The 14,455-nt window shown below is 34.1% G+C and overlaps 1 protein-coding gene across 1 annotated transcript; it reads right to left on the bottom strand.

The window, feature by feature from the left end:
* Positions 1-1,722: 1,722 nt before the first annotated feature.
* Positions 1,723-6,808, bottom strand: LOC120078379 (beta-galactosidase 13-like). Its single transcript, XM_039032645.2, has 19 exons — positions 6,313-6,808; positions 6,074-6,169; positions 5,882-5,994; positions 5,738-5,804; positions 5,554-5,646; positions 5,306-5,449; positions 5,069-5,163; positions 4,843-4,948; positions 4,662-4,746; positions 4,440-4,558; positions 4,159-4,326; positions 3,817-3,995; positions 3,593-3,702; positions 3,369-3,478; positions 3,080-3,187; positions 2,867-2,971; positions 2,615-2,760; positions 2,188-2,536; positions 1,723-2,100 (listed from the first exon to the last, which is right to left on the bottom strand). Exons 1-19 carry the CDS (start codon positions 6,493-6,495, stop codon positions 1,993-1,995), a joined length of 2,484 nt encoding a protein of 827 aa, XP_038888573.1. The 5' UTR covers positions 6,496-6,808; the 3' UTR covers positions 1,723-1,992.
* Positions 6,809-14,455: the final 7,647 nt, after the last annotated feature.

Raw genomic sequence — 14,455 nt, 5'->3', positions numbered from 1 at the left:
TTAATTCTTTAATCACAAAATGTCATACAATACAATATAAGAAAAGAAAGAAAATGAAATGACCGGCTAGAAGCAAAGTCTTGCTTCCAGCAGATGTGTGTCAAGGCTGCCGGTGGTACCATGGATGGGCAGAGAAATTGACTCTCTCGAGATCTAGCTCCGATCGAAGGCTCCGATCGTCACTCGGAATGGATGAAGGAAGTGAAGAACTCTCAGCATCTTCTCACGCATTTTGTCTGGATCACAAGGATCCGCTCTAGGCGAACCTCAGGCGAAAACCTTGGATAACTTGAATTTCTGCTCATCGGCTTCTATTTATAGAGCTTGGGTCGCTGACAGTATTAATTAGACTGCTCTGAGTCTGACGTTCGGTGTGTTAGTCCTTTCTAAACCTCTGCCACTAACGGCGTGGTAGGTAAAATGTCAGCATCATAATCATTTAATGACTGCATTCGCTTAATACCACAACTCTACACGATGACCGCAATTGCTAGACGAGCGCAACTCCCATGCTATGGACGCATACGGCTGATTACCACAACATCCATGCATTGATCGATGCATTGGCCTTGTGATGCAGTTTTCTCCACATGCCTATGCGGTGGTCTGGTTTCCGCGTACAAAAATAAAACATTGAACGCATAATAATGCAAAATAACGGGTTAGATGAGATTCAATCATGCTAATCGATGCAAGCTCATTTTCTACGCATATTTTGCCTGACAACCTTCATAATTCTAAGTAAAAGGCCTAAATGACATTCATTTCTGCATGTCATCAATATCCCAATTACTTGACTATTTTATATTTAGTATGAAATATGAATATATATACATCAAACATTAACCCTCCTTTTGATATTTTAAAATATCAAGAACCAAATAAAATAAAATTTAAGAAGAAGAACATTTATTTATTTTTATTTATATTTAAGGAAATTGATAAATTTTGATTGTAAAATGATTTTATTATGCAAATATATATCAATTAGACACCTTTAAAAGAAATACTAGAAGTTAATTTTTTTTAAAAAAAAAAAATTGGACAATTTAAGTGGTGCAATAAGTTATGAATCTCAACTGGTAATGCTTTCATTGTTGTAACAATATTTTCTTTATATTCTCTTTGTATATTCTACCAATATTTTTACTAGCTATTACCTATATTAATGTTGGATTCTTTAATTTAAAGCAATATTGATTATTAATGGAAACAATATTTTTTTCCCTTCATTGTTTACTCTCTTTCTTGTCAACATGGAAATTTAATTTCAATTGCAAAAACAAAAAATTAGAATAAAGGATGAAACAAGGCTCAAGAAATTGTGGGATTATATTAATGAAAATAAAAAAGAGTTATTAAGAGGTAATGAAAAAGAAAAAGTTTATTGATTATGAATTTAAATAATAAATGACCAAAGGGGATAAGGAAAAGATAAGTGTGTATGTGGGAGAGACAAAAAGAGGAGAAAAATAAAAGAAGAAGAAAGAAGAAAAACTTTGAGCTTCAAGAAGCCCCAACTCTAAAGGTGAGTTGGTTATTATAGTCATAGATTATTATAATTAGGTCATAATAAGATTGTAGTGAATAAAAAAAATGATGAAGGTAAAATAGTAAAAATTTTAGCAAATAGTAAATATTGTAGTGTCTTAGGATAGTCATTGCCCTAAACATCGCCAACGAGTTGAGATTTAGAAGTATAAAAAAAAAAAAGTTCTATTGATTATGAATTTAAATAATAAATGATCGAAGGGGATGGGGAAAAGGTGTATGTGTATGTGGGGAGAGACAAAAAGAGGAGAAGGAAAAAGATAATAATGAAAAGAAAGAAAGAAGTAAAAATTTGAGCTTCAAGAAGCCCCAACCCTGAAAATGATATGATTTCTGATGGGGATGTGATTTCTGAAACATGTTAGCAGCAAAAAGAATGTGTAGACTAGCCTCTCTTTAATCTCTTCCTTCTTTCTTTGAAAATACTTGCCCATTCAGATTCTAAGCACTGCATTTTGCTTGTATTGCTAGTGTCTTCTCATCACATTCATTCTTGAAGTTGTTGAATGCATCCATTGGCACTGAACAATTTTCTTTACCCAAACAATGCTACAAAAAAAAAAAAAAAAAAAAACCCATTTGAAAAGGTTAATAAAATAGAAACAAGGGCTTTGTATTTGTATTAGTTTATTTTACCTGTTCAACGAGTTTTTGTGCCTGAGACGATGAGTGGCATTTCCCATGTTGATAGCTTCCACAAACACCAGAAGGATCACCGTAGCTTGCAAATTCAATGGAGGTGATCTTTTTTTCGTGGGGACACCGGAGGTGGGCACCTGTTTTCAGGTCATCTACTACAGCTCTGAATTGCTTGTCTTTCCTTTCCCAAGACTTGACATTTGGTGGATGATATTGGGTAATGAAGCTGCAAATTGTGTCTCTGTTCACGAGTACTATTTCGACCTTTTCAGGTGTGCGATCCTCTTCTTCCAATATTACTAGTAGATTTTTTGATGGCTTTATGAAGGTTCTTGGAATGTGGTACCTGAGAAAACATTTATTTTGTTGGACAAAACTTTTTTGAGTATTGAGTTTAGGGAAAAGGAGAAAGGTGGTTTCTTACTCTGATTGAGTTGGCACTTTTAGAGGGGATAAGTAGGACATCCAATATCGACCGATGCTTTTACCATTCACCCAAATCTGTCCCTTCCCCATTCCATTCATTCTAATAGCCACAGGATCATTTCCTTCTGGAGCATCAAAATATGTCTGCAAGATTAATGAGCTTAGTTGAATCAATTGTGTTTTCATAGAGTTGGTACTTTTTATCCCTAATGCCAAAACTGGGAAAAGAGTCGATACAACTACTTATTACCTTGAACCATGTGAGAGAAATTTTTTCTTCCTTGATTTCGCTCCAGTCAACTCGATGTGATCCTCCTTGAGTGAAAGCTTTAACTTTTTCTCCATTCAAACCAACCTGCAAAAGTGTGAGTATTTAATTCGAACAACGTGTCCCTGGTATGTTTTTCCAATCAACTTCATTTATATGATTAGTTGGGTGTGAAGGGGCATCTTATAATATTACCTGGTGTCCCCAGCCATTTTTAGAAATATCAAGTGTTCCAGTATTCAAACCAAGGATTGTTATAGATCGAGGTCCTGCAAATCTGTGTTCCATGTATGCTCCACTATCCTGTATTATTATCAAAAGAAAGTAGTGATTATATTTTCTAAAATACAATCAAATAGAAATAACAAGCACTTGTTCCATGTATGCTCCACTATCCTGTATTATTAACAAAAGAAAGTAGTGATTATATTTTCTAAAATACAATCAAATAGAAATAACAAGCACTGGGTTGTAATCTCCATACTGGAAGTCCCACTGTCATGCCTAGTAGGGCAATGTTATTAATTCCAGCCCTGAAGGGCACTGATTTTTGGAAAACAAAGTTTTTCTCTTCGTGAGAGCCATGTGCCGTTCCTAGAAATCAGAAGACATCATGTTATTTAGTGGTGAATATTTTCAATATTGGGATGTATGCTATATGGGGAAACTTATGTGAAATATAGTATCCATATTTAAATCAACACATACCGATGTATTCACCATTGACGAATACAAGTATAGCATGACCAAGACTTGCAATACGTAACACTGGTAGGATATCAGGGCGCTTTGATACGTCTTCTTTGTCCAACTCGATGCTGTTCAGTTGATGCAAAGATGTTAAATATCCACAACAACTTCAAACATATCATTTAGCCTATTATTATTATTATTATTATTATTATTTTGTGAAAAAATAGAGTTGATCTTACCTAGTGGTATACCATCCGTAATCTGTGGTGTCCTTAAGTAAGGAGTAGAGCTCTAATGGTATCTTGTTATTTACTGGTACTTGCTGAACAGTTGGAATGGGTTCACTCGACATTTTCCACTTCAAATTGCTTGCAACCTTTGATGGGATAAAGTTCCTGGCATTGTGTTGTGATACAATCTGTGTTTTTTTTTTTTTTTTTTGGCAAATGGTTATGAAAGAGTCAATTAGAGTCTTGAGAAACCATGAACCTCAATTGTGGCAACATTTATAATTTAACAACCTACAAAACCTATTTTATTAAAGTTCCCATCACTAAGTTTTCATGAGTGGGGAGTTTTACCGTCTGAGTGTTGTAGACAACAGTTTTACAGTCAGGAAGTATGCTAATTGATCGAGGTGGAAGAAGATATTCCCGTCCTCTGAAGGTAATAGTTTGTGCACTCTTTGTGTCATTATTGGCCAAGAAAGCAGCACAAATATTAGTTCCTGGCTTCTCATAAAAGCGAGCCTGTACAGGATACAACAAGTTGATCAATTAGCTATAACTTGGTGGTTTTGAAGGATAAGCTAAGTGCCTTCACTTAAAACATTAATTCGAATGTATATAAATGATCATAGTACCTCTAAACCCTTGCCCATCACTTGGGTTCCAGGAGTTCCCCAGAGGAGAGGTTTCTTGCACAAATTCAATGCCTTGTGCACGTCTCTTAGATGACCCCATTTCGGTTCCCTTTGCAAGCCTTTCACATCATAACAGTGCAAAATTTTAGATATTTGAGTGAGCTTTCAAACACGTTCTTTAAGATCAATGATTGCTCGTACATAGACATGCAACCTACTTACCAAATTCGTCGAGTGGTGCTTCATCATAGTACCTAGTTGTTGTAAAGACAGCACTTGTTCTACCGAAGTTTGTTCCACCATGGTACTGCAAATGTAAAATAGTCCCATCGATTGCCATGGAAGTAGAATTCTGCTAACTTAGAAAATTTATAAGCATGGGAAAAAGCTATATATTTCTTACCATATAATAGTTGACCAAACTACCATTCTTGGAGAAGAATCGAGCAACCGAAAATGCAATATCTTCTGCTGATCTTTGTGAAGGTGGATCGCCAAATACTCTGTACCTGTTTTATTACAGGTAAGGCAACAGTTGATGTTTAGATCGTACTTATACGTGTATATAGTACCTTCCTTATTAATTCACATCATTTTCCATGTCAGTAAAACTAGGTATATATACTTACTGAGCAGTCCAATTCTCAGTCCACAGCGCAGGCTTATAGGGTTTGTTGGGTCCTGTAAAAGTATCTCCGCAGTGCCTTCCATTGCAGGTATTGATCTGAACATATAAATGGTCTCTTTAATTCCAAGAACGAGGATGAAATCATAAAACTTCCAATACTTTGTTCTTTAATCTTCCCATAACAGTTTCTTTTTTCTACACCAATCAAGAACCCCAGTAAAGAGATTGTCAAACTTACAACTGGATCAGGAGCATCCTTTTGCTTGCACATGATCCATGGAACTCCAACCTCCAATCCAACTGCCATATTTGCTGCCCACTGGACGTATTGGACACCAAGCTCATCATATGCAAGTTGAACATGGTTATATTCATTTTCAATCTGAATCATGGATGGAAAAATTGTGTTAGAAAAAATTTAAAAAGAAGAAAAAGATCAAATAAACTAACAAAGGGGAATATATATATATATAGATAGATACAAACCTGAGCTAAAATGATTGGTCCTCCTTGAGAAGCAAAAAGTTTATTTTCCTTCATCATGTCTGTGACCATTGTTACATATTTTTTCATGTAATGCTGCAAATAAAATAATTTATTTTCTTGTACTACCTTCCAACTCCAATTTCCAAGACAAATTCAAACTATAAAGATTACAGTCATATTTTACCTTGAATTGTGAGTTATATGAACGAAAAATAATGTTTTGTTTTTCTCTGAGCCAATATGGAAGTCCTCTGAAGGTGAAAAGCAAATATTAGAGGGAGGGGTGGAAAAAAGAGAGAAAAAATAATTACAGAAATTTGATCAATACCCATGGTTCCATTCAGCTTGGATGAAGGGTCCAACCCTTAAAGTCACATACATCTTTTTTTCAGCAATGAGCTTGATAAATTTCACTAAATCATAATTTCCTTCGAAATTAAACTGCATATTACAAAAATATAGTTGAATCAAGTCACGAATCGCATAAATCAATCACAAACTCCAAGATCTTCAACTTTACCTGGCCTTCGACAGGCTCATGAATATTCCAAAAAACATAAGTCTGAATCACATTCAAACCTCCACGTCTTGCCTTGTCTAGAATATCTGGCCACATCTGCAATCCAATTTCGAAAACAACATTTACCTCAGTTCCTTTTAATCTAAAATTTAGAGATTAAGATGTCGTTTCAACAGTTTTTATATAAATTCCTCCCCAATTTTTTAACAAACAAAACCTAGGGTTTCTTCGGCATATACCTCTGGAGTACTTCTCGGATAATGAATGGAACCAGAGAATAGAAGCTCTCTTTTACCATTAATGATAAGCGATCTAGCATCATAAGTAACACCCGTATTATTACCGCCATGACCATGAACAGTAATACTAAAAGCTAGCATGGAAAGAATGAAAAGAACAAGCATCTCTCTATGAACCGCCATGGAAGAAAAGTCGTGTATAGAGAGAAACAAGGACAAAGCAAATTAGTGGAGATAGGGGTAGGAACAGAAATTCAGAGATTGAAAAGAAAGCACATGGAAGATTCAAATGAGCATTCAAGGGCTAGCATCCCTTCAGAGATGGAGGCTTTCAAGAAGCTGAATTGAAATAGAAATTGACATGGAATTATATAGTGTAACCCTAGAAAATGAACGTGGATCCGGAGCAATTCTTGGATTTGAAGGTGAAAATGGAAGTTAGAATCTCTTGGTTGTGAAGCTCTTTGCCATTTGCCATTTTTGGAGTTTCGACCTGTAAAATGAAAATGAAGAAATGAAAGCTAAAAATGGATGTTTTAAAACTATTTTTCGAATTTGGAGGGCTCTAATCAATGAGTTTCTATACTTTGCGACTACTTACTTGGAATGTCATATGTCTTCCACCAATGGTTGTGCTCCACGTTAGGCTACCTTTTCCTTAATACAACTTTAGAAAGAAAATAAAAGGACGCTATATATGATATAATATAATATATCCCAACTACTTGGCTATTTTATATTTAGTATAAAATGTGAATATATACACGGAAAATTAAAAATATTGTTGTTTTTTTTTAATAACTCGAGGGTTCAAAATTCGACTAGACATTGTCCTTCTTTTTTTTTTTTCTTTTTTAATTATTACACATTCCACCTTCTTCTTTCTTTCTTCCTTTTTTTTAATTTTTTATTTTATAAAAACAATTTCTAAAAATATTTTATTATTTTATTTAAACTCTAAAAAGAATAAATTTAAAAAATAATATCTCATAAAAATAAAAAAAATATAAATTAAATATCTCATTTATATAAAAATAATTACAAAAATCAATGTGTCCTACAAGGCGGACGTCGTCGATTTCGAGCTGGTTGTCGTCGTCAACTTCGAACTTGAGGTTGCTTGGGTTCTTCTTGACGTTGCTCTGGTACCTCTGCAGGCACTTCATAATATAAATATTCATTATGCTCTCCACGACCCCGACCATGTCCATGCACGTATGAAGATGAAGGACCAGCCTCTGAGTCATAATGTCCTAAACCAAATGCTGGCATCACATCATCGGACTAACATAATCAGTTTGACTTTGCGTCTGCATCATAAGGGACAACTCTTCCACATTATGTGCAACCTCATCAAACTCATCCTCATCCCGAACAAGTTCTCTACGTCTAGGAGCTGGTGGAGGAATAATAGGTATATCGTACATATAATGAATTTCCTCCATATAGCTTTGGTTGTCACTACATATAGCAAGAACCTGGTTCGGATCATTCACAACCTCACGGAGTCTATGGTTGTTCGATCTCTGTGAATTATAAAATAATTAGATAATATTTAAAATAAATTTAAATTAAAAATAATTAGATAATATTCATTCATTTACCAGATGACCCACAGCTGCTCCCAAACGAGTGACGTAGCGCCTTGTGATATTATTATACCAATGAATATATCGTGGAGTGACATCTGTGTCAAACTGTTCAAGAGAAACCCCCACTGCAATAAACCTTGCACGATAGTGCCATCGCATTACCAAATGTGCAACTTTTTCGGACCAATCTCCAGTCTTTAAGTTAATATCATGCAGTACGGGTTCAGTATTACAAGGCGGTGGGACATCCTGCTAAAAACCGAATTATCTCATCACCCTGCCAGAAAGATGCCACTTACCAATGTGAAAACATATGAGATGACTCATCGTCCGCCATATGTTTTGACCATTCGTACAAAAATTAGGCAAAGTATGCATAATAATTTTGTACGGCTCCCAAATAACCTGAAACACAAAATATTATATTAGAGAATATTAAAGACAAATACAATAAAAATGTGTATAAACTAATCAATTAGGTTCAGTGTAATGTACCTGATCAGGTTGAAGCAGATAAAACATGTATCTATACTGGCTGACTACATGTGTGGGTGTCCAACAACACTTCTATGTCTTGTAAAGTGATAGTGCAATCTCCAACAGACATATGAAATGTATGCGTCTCGGGTTTCCATCTCTCGACCAAGGCTGTGATTAGATGCCAGTCCAACTAGATAAATCCTAATCTGGCAAGCCCATAAAATCCAGATGTGCGCAGTAGCGGTAGTATTCAAGGGTGGAGCGGGATAGTGCGCTAGAGAACTGCCTCTCGACGCCTGCAAGATATTTCTCCAGTAGCATAATCTCGCCATACAACAGATGATCGATGAATGGACTGGTCGTACAAAACATTGGGATCAACAGATCCTAGGTTTAAAGTCATGATCTGAAAGAAAAAAAATATTTATTTCTTAATTAAAAAAATATTTGTTTCTTAATTAAAAGAATAATGTACAACTTTATAATAAAAAAATTGAATATACAATAAAAGTATCTACACTTAATTAAATAAACATGATAAAAGAAGTATTTATTTCTCAATTAAAAGAATAATGTAAAACTTTATTGATTACAATAAAAAAATTGAATATACAATAAATTATTATAAAAAAATTGAATATACAATAAATTATAATAAAAAAATTGAATATACAATAAAATGAATGTATAATAAAAAAAAATTATTTATTTTTCAATCCCTAACTATCTGGAGCCCATCTTAATAACGAAGAACACTTCCTTCGATTATATCCTAACTGATTACAAAATCCACATCGTTGTCGAGTAGCTGGTTCTGTCCAATCCATCTCTTGTGATAATGTGAACTTTTCGGTCTACCAGGTTTTCTCAACAACGATGGATCAGGATGTAAGACGGGCATATTAGGGTGCGTGATCCAATAATCTTCATGCGGTATAGATTGAAATTGAGGAGAGTAACATTCAGCATACGTTGACAATTTGTAGTAGTCCTCAATAAAATCTTCGTAGTTTATGTTAAAATGTGAGCAAACGGCCATAAAATGCGAGCATGGAATGCCAAATGCTTGCCATTTGTTACATGAATAGTACCGCTCGGACCTGTTTAGCCTTAATATTTGAATGTTTCCTCCTTTGGCATTGAGATTATGACGTCCGGTCTTCACATGAAACACACCTTCATACCGATCGTATGATTGTACTTAATGTTTATTAGATCGTGCATCCCATTTATTTATTTTCTCGTGTGCTACCTGGATTTTTACTCCACTTAGTATTATAAAATATGTTTGAAATAAATTATTAATAAAATATATATATATAAAATAATATTACCGGGTGTATTTATCTTGACACTCCAATGAATCCCTTATTTCTTCTCTTCTTTTCTCGAAATAGTTCACGCATTTGAAGAATATTATTTGAGCAAGAGCATTTATAGGCAACATTCGAGCTCCTTTGAGGACTCCATTTATGCACTTTGATAGATTTGTCGTCATCCACCCATATCTGAATCCTCCATCATGTGCTTGAGTCCATTGCTCTAAACTAATGTTGTCAAAAAAACTCAGACAGCTCCGATTTATTCCTTTGATATCTTCAATTGCTTTGTTGAACTTTCGAATTTGAAACTGACACCCGGCACGATAAACATAATTTTTTAATGAATTAAATTTATACTTTTTATTGAAGTTGCTGACGATATGTCGTAAGTAGAAACGATGGTGATATTTCGGTCCCGTCTAACCATTTGCTGGGTTGTTCACTGCTGCGATTATACCACCATGTCGATTTGAAATTAAACACACCTCTTCATGTGTTACAATTTCTCTCAAGTGTTTCAGGAACCATCCCCATGAGTCTGCGGACTCTTCATCAGCAACGGCAAACACAAGTGGAAGAAGATGACCGTTCGAGTCAACTGATGTAGTAATCAACAGTTTTCCTCTATATTTTCCATACAAGTGTGTACCATCTATCTGAATTATTGGCCGACATTTATTAAAAGCTTCTATACAAGGACCAAATGCCCAAAATACAGAAATTAGGATAGCATGGCCTTCAGTAAGCGTTTCTTTAACTCTCCACTTTACACGTGTTCCGGGATTGGTCTGCTTAACCATATATAACCACCTGGGCAACAATTTGTAAGACTCATCCCAATCACCGAACACTTTAGCCAACGTTTTTCTTTTTCCCTCCCATACCCTATGGTAAGGAACATGATATCCAAACTTTGATTTCATGTCGGACTGCAGTTGTGCCACACTGATAGATGATTTTTCTCTTACGGCGTCACAGAACTCCAATGCAATCATTGATGAATCCAATTGCACGTGACTTTGACTTAGTTCTGAATAAAAACATGTATGCTGCTCATCATACTTAGTGATCTCGAACAAGCCATGCGATTTTTTCTTTATTGAACGAAGTCTTCACTTGTAACCTTCCTTCTACTTCTTACACCGAATTGTCCAAATCGTCGGTGTAGATTCAACAACCTCATATGGTGTGTGACACTTTATTGCAAATCATTTGACCGCGTGTCGTAGCATTTCCTTGTCTTGACAAATCATCCCTTTATACAATTGAATATTGTCAACGTCCATATTCATATCCAAATCATTGAATGTATCTGAAAGCATCTCATGTTCATGACCATCGAAATCCAACTCTTCAAATTCGTCATCCGTTTCTGTTCTGAAGTCTATGTACAGGTTGTTAGCCGATATATCTTCATTATCACATGGCGATGCAACTGACTCCGGATCAAGATCGATACATTGAGTTGGATCTTCAAACTGGTTAAATGATGTATCAGGATCCACCCCTATCCTATTTACATTTAATATTTTTAATTTACATACAAATTCGTCATCAATTTTTTGTATTATATTTTTTATAAAAAGTATATTAAAGTATATTAAATTTTTTAGTTTATAAACATAAACTTTTTAAGTTTTATGAACATCAACTTTTTAAACATAACAATAAATTAAACTTTTTATAACTATTTTTAAAAATAACAACAAATTAAACTTTTCAAATTAAAATGAGGTAAACTTTTTAAAACTATTTTTTCAAATTTAATACAAAATAAAAAAATTAAATTAAATTAAACTTTTTCAAACTATTTTAAACTATATCTTCAAAGTTAATACTAGAAAATATCAACTTATCACAATAAACATTACAACAATAATTTTCATATGAATTAACTAAAATTTTCAAACTATATTAAACTTTTGAAATATACTAAACTTGTTAACTATCACAATAATTTTGTATTAAACTATAAATATCAACTTTTTAAACATAACAATAAACTAAACATTTTAACACTATAAACATCAAAGTTAATACTAAATAAATCAAATATCATAAGAATAAACTAAACTTTTCAAATATTATAAGTTCAACTTACAGATTCGACGGTAGTTCTCTTTTTTCATTCAAAGTGACAACATTCACCCTTTTTTCTTGTTATTTGTTATCTAACAACAACTACAAAAAATTTTGAAAAAAAAATAGAATCTATAAAAGCATAATAATATAAGAACAAAAATAAAATGTATAATTATTCTTAAAAAATAAAAATTTAGTAGAGTAACGAACCAGTATAGTTGTGTGAAAATAATTTGTATTAAACGAAATACAAGAAGAGAAATGGAAATGGAAATGGGAAGAGAGGAAGATGATTTCGACGGCTTATTTTCAAAGGCAGTAAGGGGGCAGTGAGCTATGAAGGGGTAGTGAGCAAATCAAGGGGAGAGAAGTGAGCAAAATCAAGGGCAGTGGGCTATCGAGGGATTGAATGAACAAAAATGAAGAGGGAGAAAAAATTATCGAGGGAGTGAGTGAGCAAAAATGAAGAGGATGGGGGTTTAAAAGGATGTAGGTCGAGTGTTAAACACTCGACCCACGGGTTTGGGGTGGTTGAAGAGGCATTAAGGCTATGGCAGAGGGCCATGCATGCGTCAATGCATGCAGAGAATCAGAGTAGGGGAATCAGATCAGTGGCGGGCAGAGGAAGCATGCATGCAGTCGGTCAATGCATGCAGGAAATCGCGTAGGGGAATTGGAGCAGGGGTAGCATGGTGATAGGACCTCACACTGCATGTCGAGGGTTATACACCTCTCCTAGCTCTTCTTGGCCTGAAAGGACATAATTCCCGGTTAAACTACTTATAATTCTTAGCAAAATACCTCAAATAGTTCATTTACTAATGGAACTTTCATCAACAAAGACAGCATTGCTAGCGAGATACTCATCCTGAGTGAATTTACCCTCATGAGCGAGATCCTCCTCATGAGGAAGATCAAGCATTTCTTTAACAAACTGTCTTCCTAGAGATACTCACCTTACCAGCGAGATTCAGCCCACATTTCTAGCGAGATTACCATCTAGATCGAGATCCTCATCACAAAATTAGCTAGATTTCCTTCTAGAGCAAGATTCTCATCACAAAATTAGCGAGATTTCCTCTTGTCGAGGGTTGAAGTTTCGACTTATGTATGTCGAAACTTCAACCTTCGACAACCATATTGTTTCCAAGTTTTTCTTTGTTTGTCGAGTTCTCAACGTTCGACCTCTACATTAATCGAATCCTCAACCCTCGACTTCTAGCCTCGATCTCCCAAAACAACAATATTTCTCTAATAAGTTTCAAAACAACCTTATTTCCCTAATAAGTTTTGAAAACAACATATTAATATAAAAGATCCATATATACACTTCAAACATTATCCTCCTTTTGATATTTTAAAATATCAAGAACCAAGTAAAATAAAATTTAAGCCGAAGCAACATTTTGTTCTTTTTTTATATATTTAAGAAAATTGATAAATTTTGATTGCAAAATGATTTATTATGCGGATATATATCAATTGGACACCTTTAAAAGAAATCCTAGAAATTAATATTTTTTTTTTAAAGTTTTTGGACAATTTAAGTGGTGCTTAAATAAGTTATGAATCTCAACTGGTAATGCTTTCATTATTGTAACAATATTTTTTTTATATTTTCTTTGTATATTCTATCAATATTTTTACTAACTATTACCCATATTAATGTTGGATTCTTTAATTTAAAGTAATATTGACTATTAATGGAAAAAGCATTTTTTTCCTTCATTTTTTACTCTCATTTTTGTCAAGGGGACATGGAAATTTAATATCGATTGCAAAAATAAAAAATTAGAATAAAGGATAAGACCAGGCTCAAGAAATTGTGGGATTATATTAATGAAAATAAACGTTAAGAGTAGAGATTGAGAGGTAAAAAAAAAAAAAAAAAAAAAAGTTTGATTGATTATGAATTTAAATAATAAATGACCAAAGGGGATGGGAAAAAGGTGTGTGTATATGGGGAGAGACAAAAAGAGGAGAAGATTGTGGCAAGCAAAATGATCAAAGCTTGGAGTGCTGAAGATCTGCCATGCCTTTTACTTAATGCAAGAAGGTAGTCTTTTCCCCAAAATCAAATTTTCTAAAAAATAACAATGCAAAAGAAAGAAGAAGCAGAGGAGAAGATCATTGAGTTCAGTAACTCCTATTTGAGAGAAAGAGAGGAAGAAGAAGATGAAGACACAAGATTTAAGTGGTTCGGGTAAGGAGCCTACATCCATTGTGCAGGAAGGGAGTTGTGTAATTTTACTCACAATCAAGGAGAAGCAATTACAAGATAAAATCCTATAAATCCCTACTAACTCCTATTTTATAGCTACTGATTACATGCAACAACTCAATTGAATGTAAAATTGAAAATGAAATCAAGTAAAGAAAGGAGCCGTTGGGGAAATTCATTTGCTTCAAGTCAATAACGGTAAGATTCTTTGGAAAGTTTCTCTTGGATTAAATTCGAATGAAGAAGTTTGAAAATTTTGTAGGTTTATTTGGAAAGGTAAGGACTCCATTGGATTTTCACATATGTGGGTTATTCTTGGGTACCAAGTTTCTTCAAATGGGAGATTCATGGGTTATTAAGGTACTTTATTTGAATTAGCTACGATTCTCCACGAAAAATGATATGAGAAGATATCATTTTAGCAACTATTGAAGAAGAGAAAAGAG

This window comes from Benincasa hispida, chromosome 5 (assembly GCF_027475165.1).
Source record: "Benincasa hispida cultivar pf3 chromosome 5, pf3_genome.v1.1, whole genome shotgun sequence".
NCBI classification, from domain to species: domain Eukaryota; kingdom Viridiplantae; phylum Streptophyta; class Magnoliopsida; order Cucurbitales; family Cucurbitaceae; genus Benincasa; species Benincasa hispida.
This window is presented reverse-complemented; position numbering and strand designations above follow the sequence as displayed.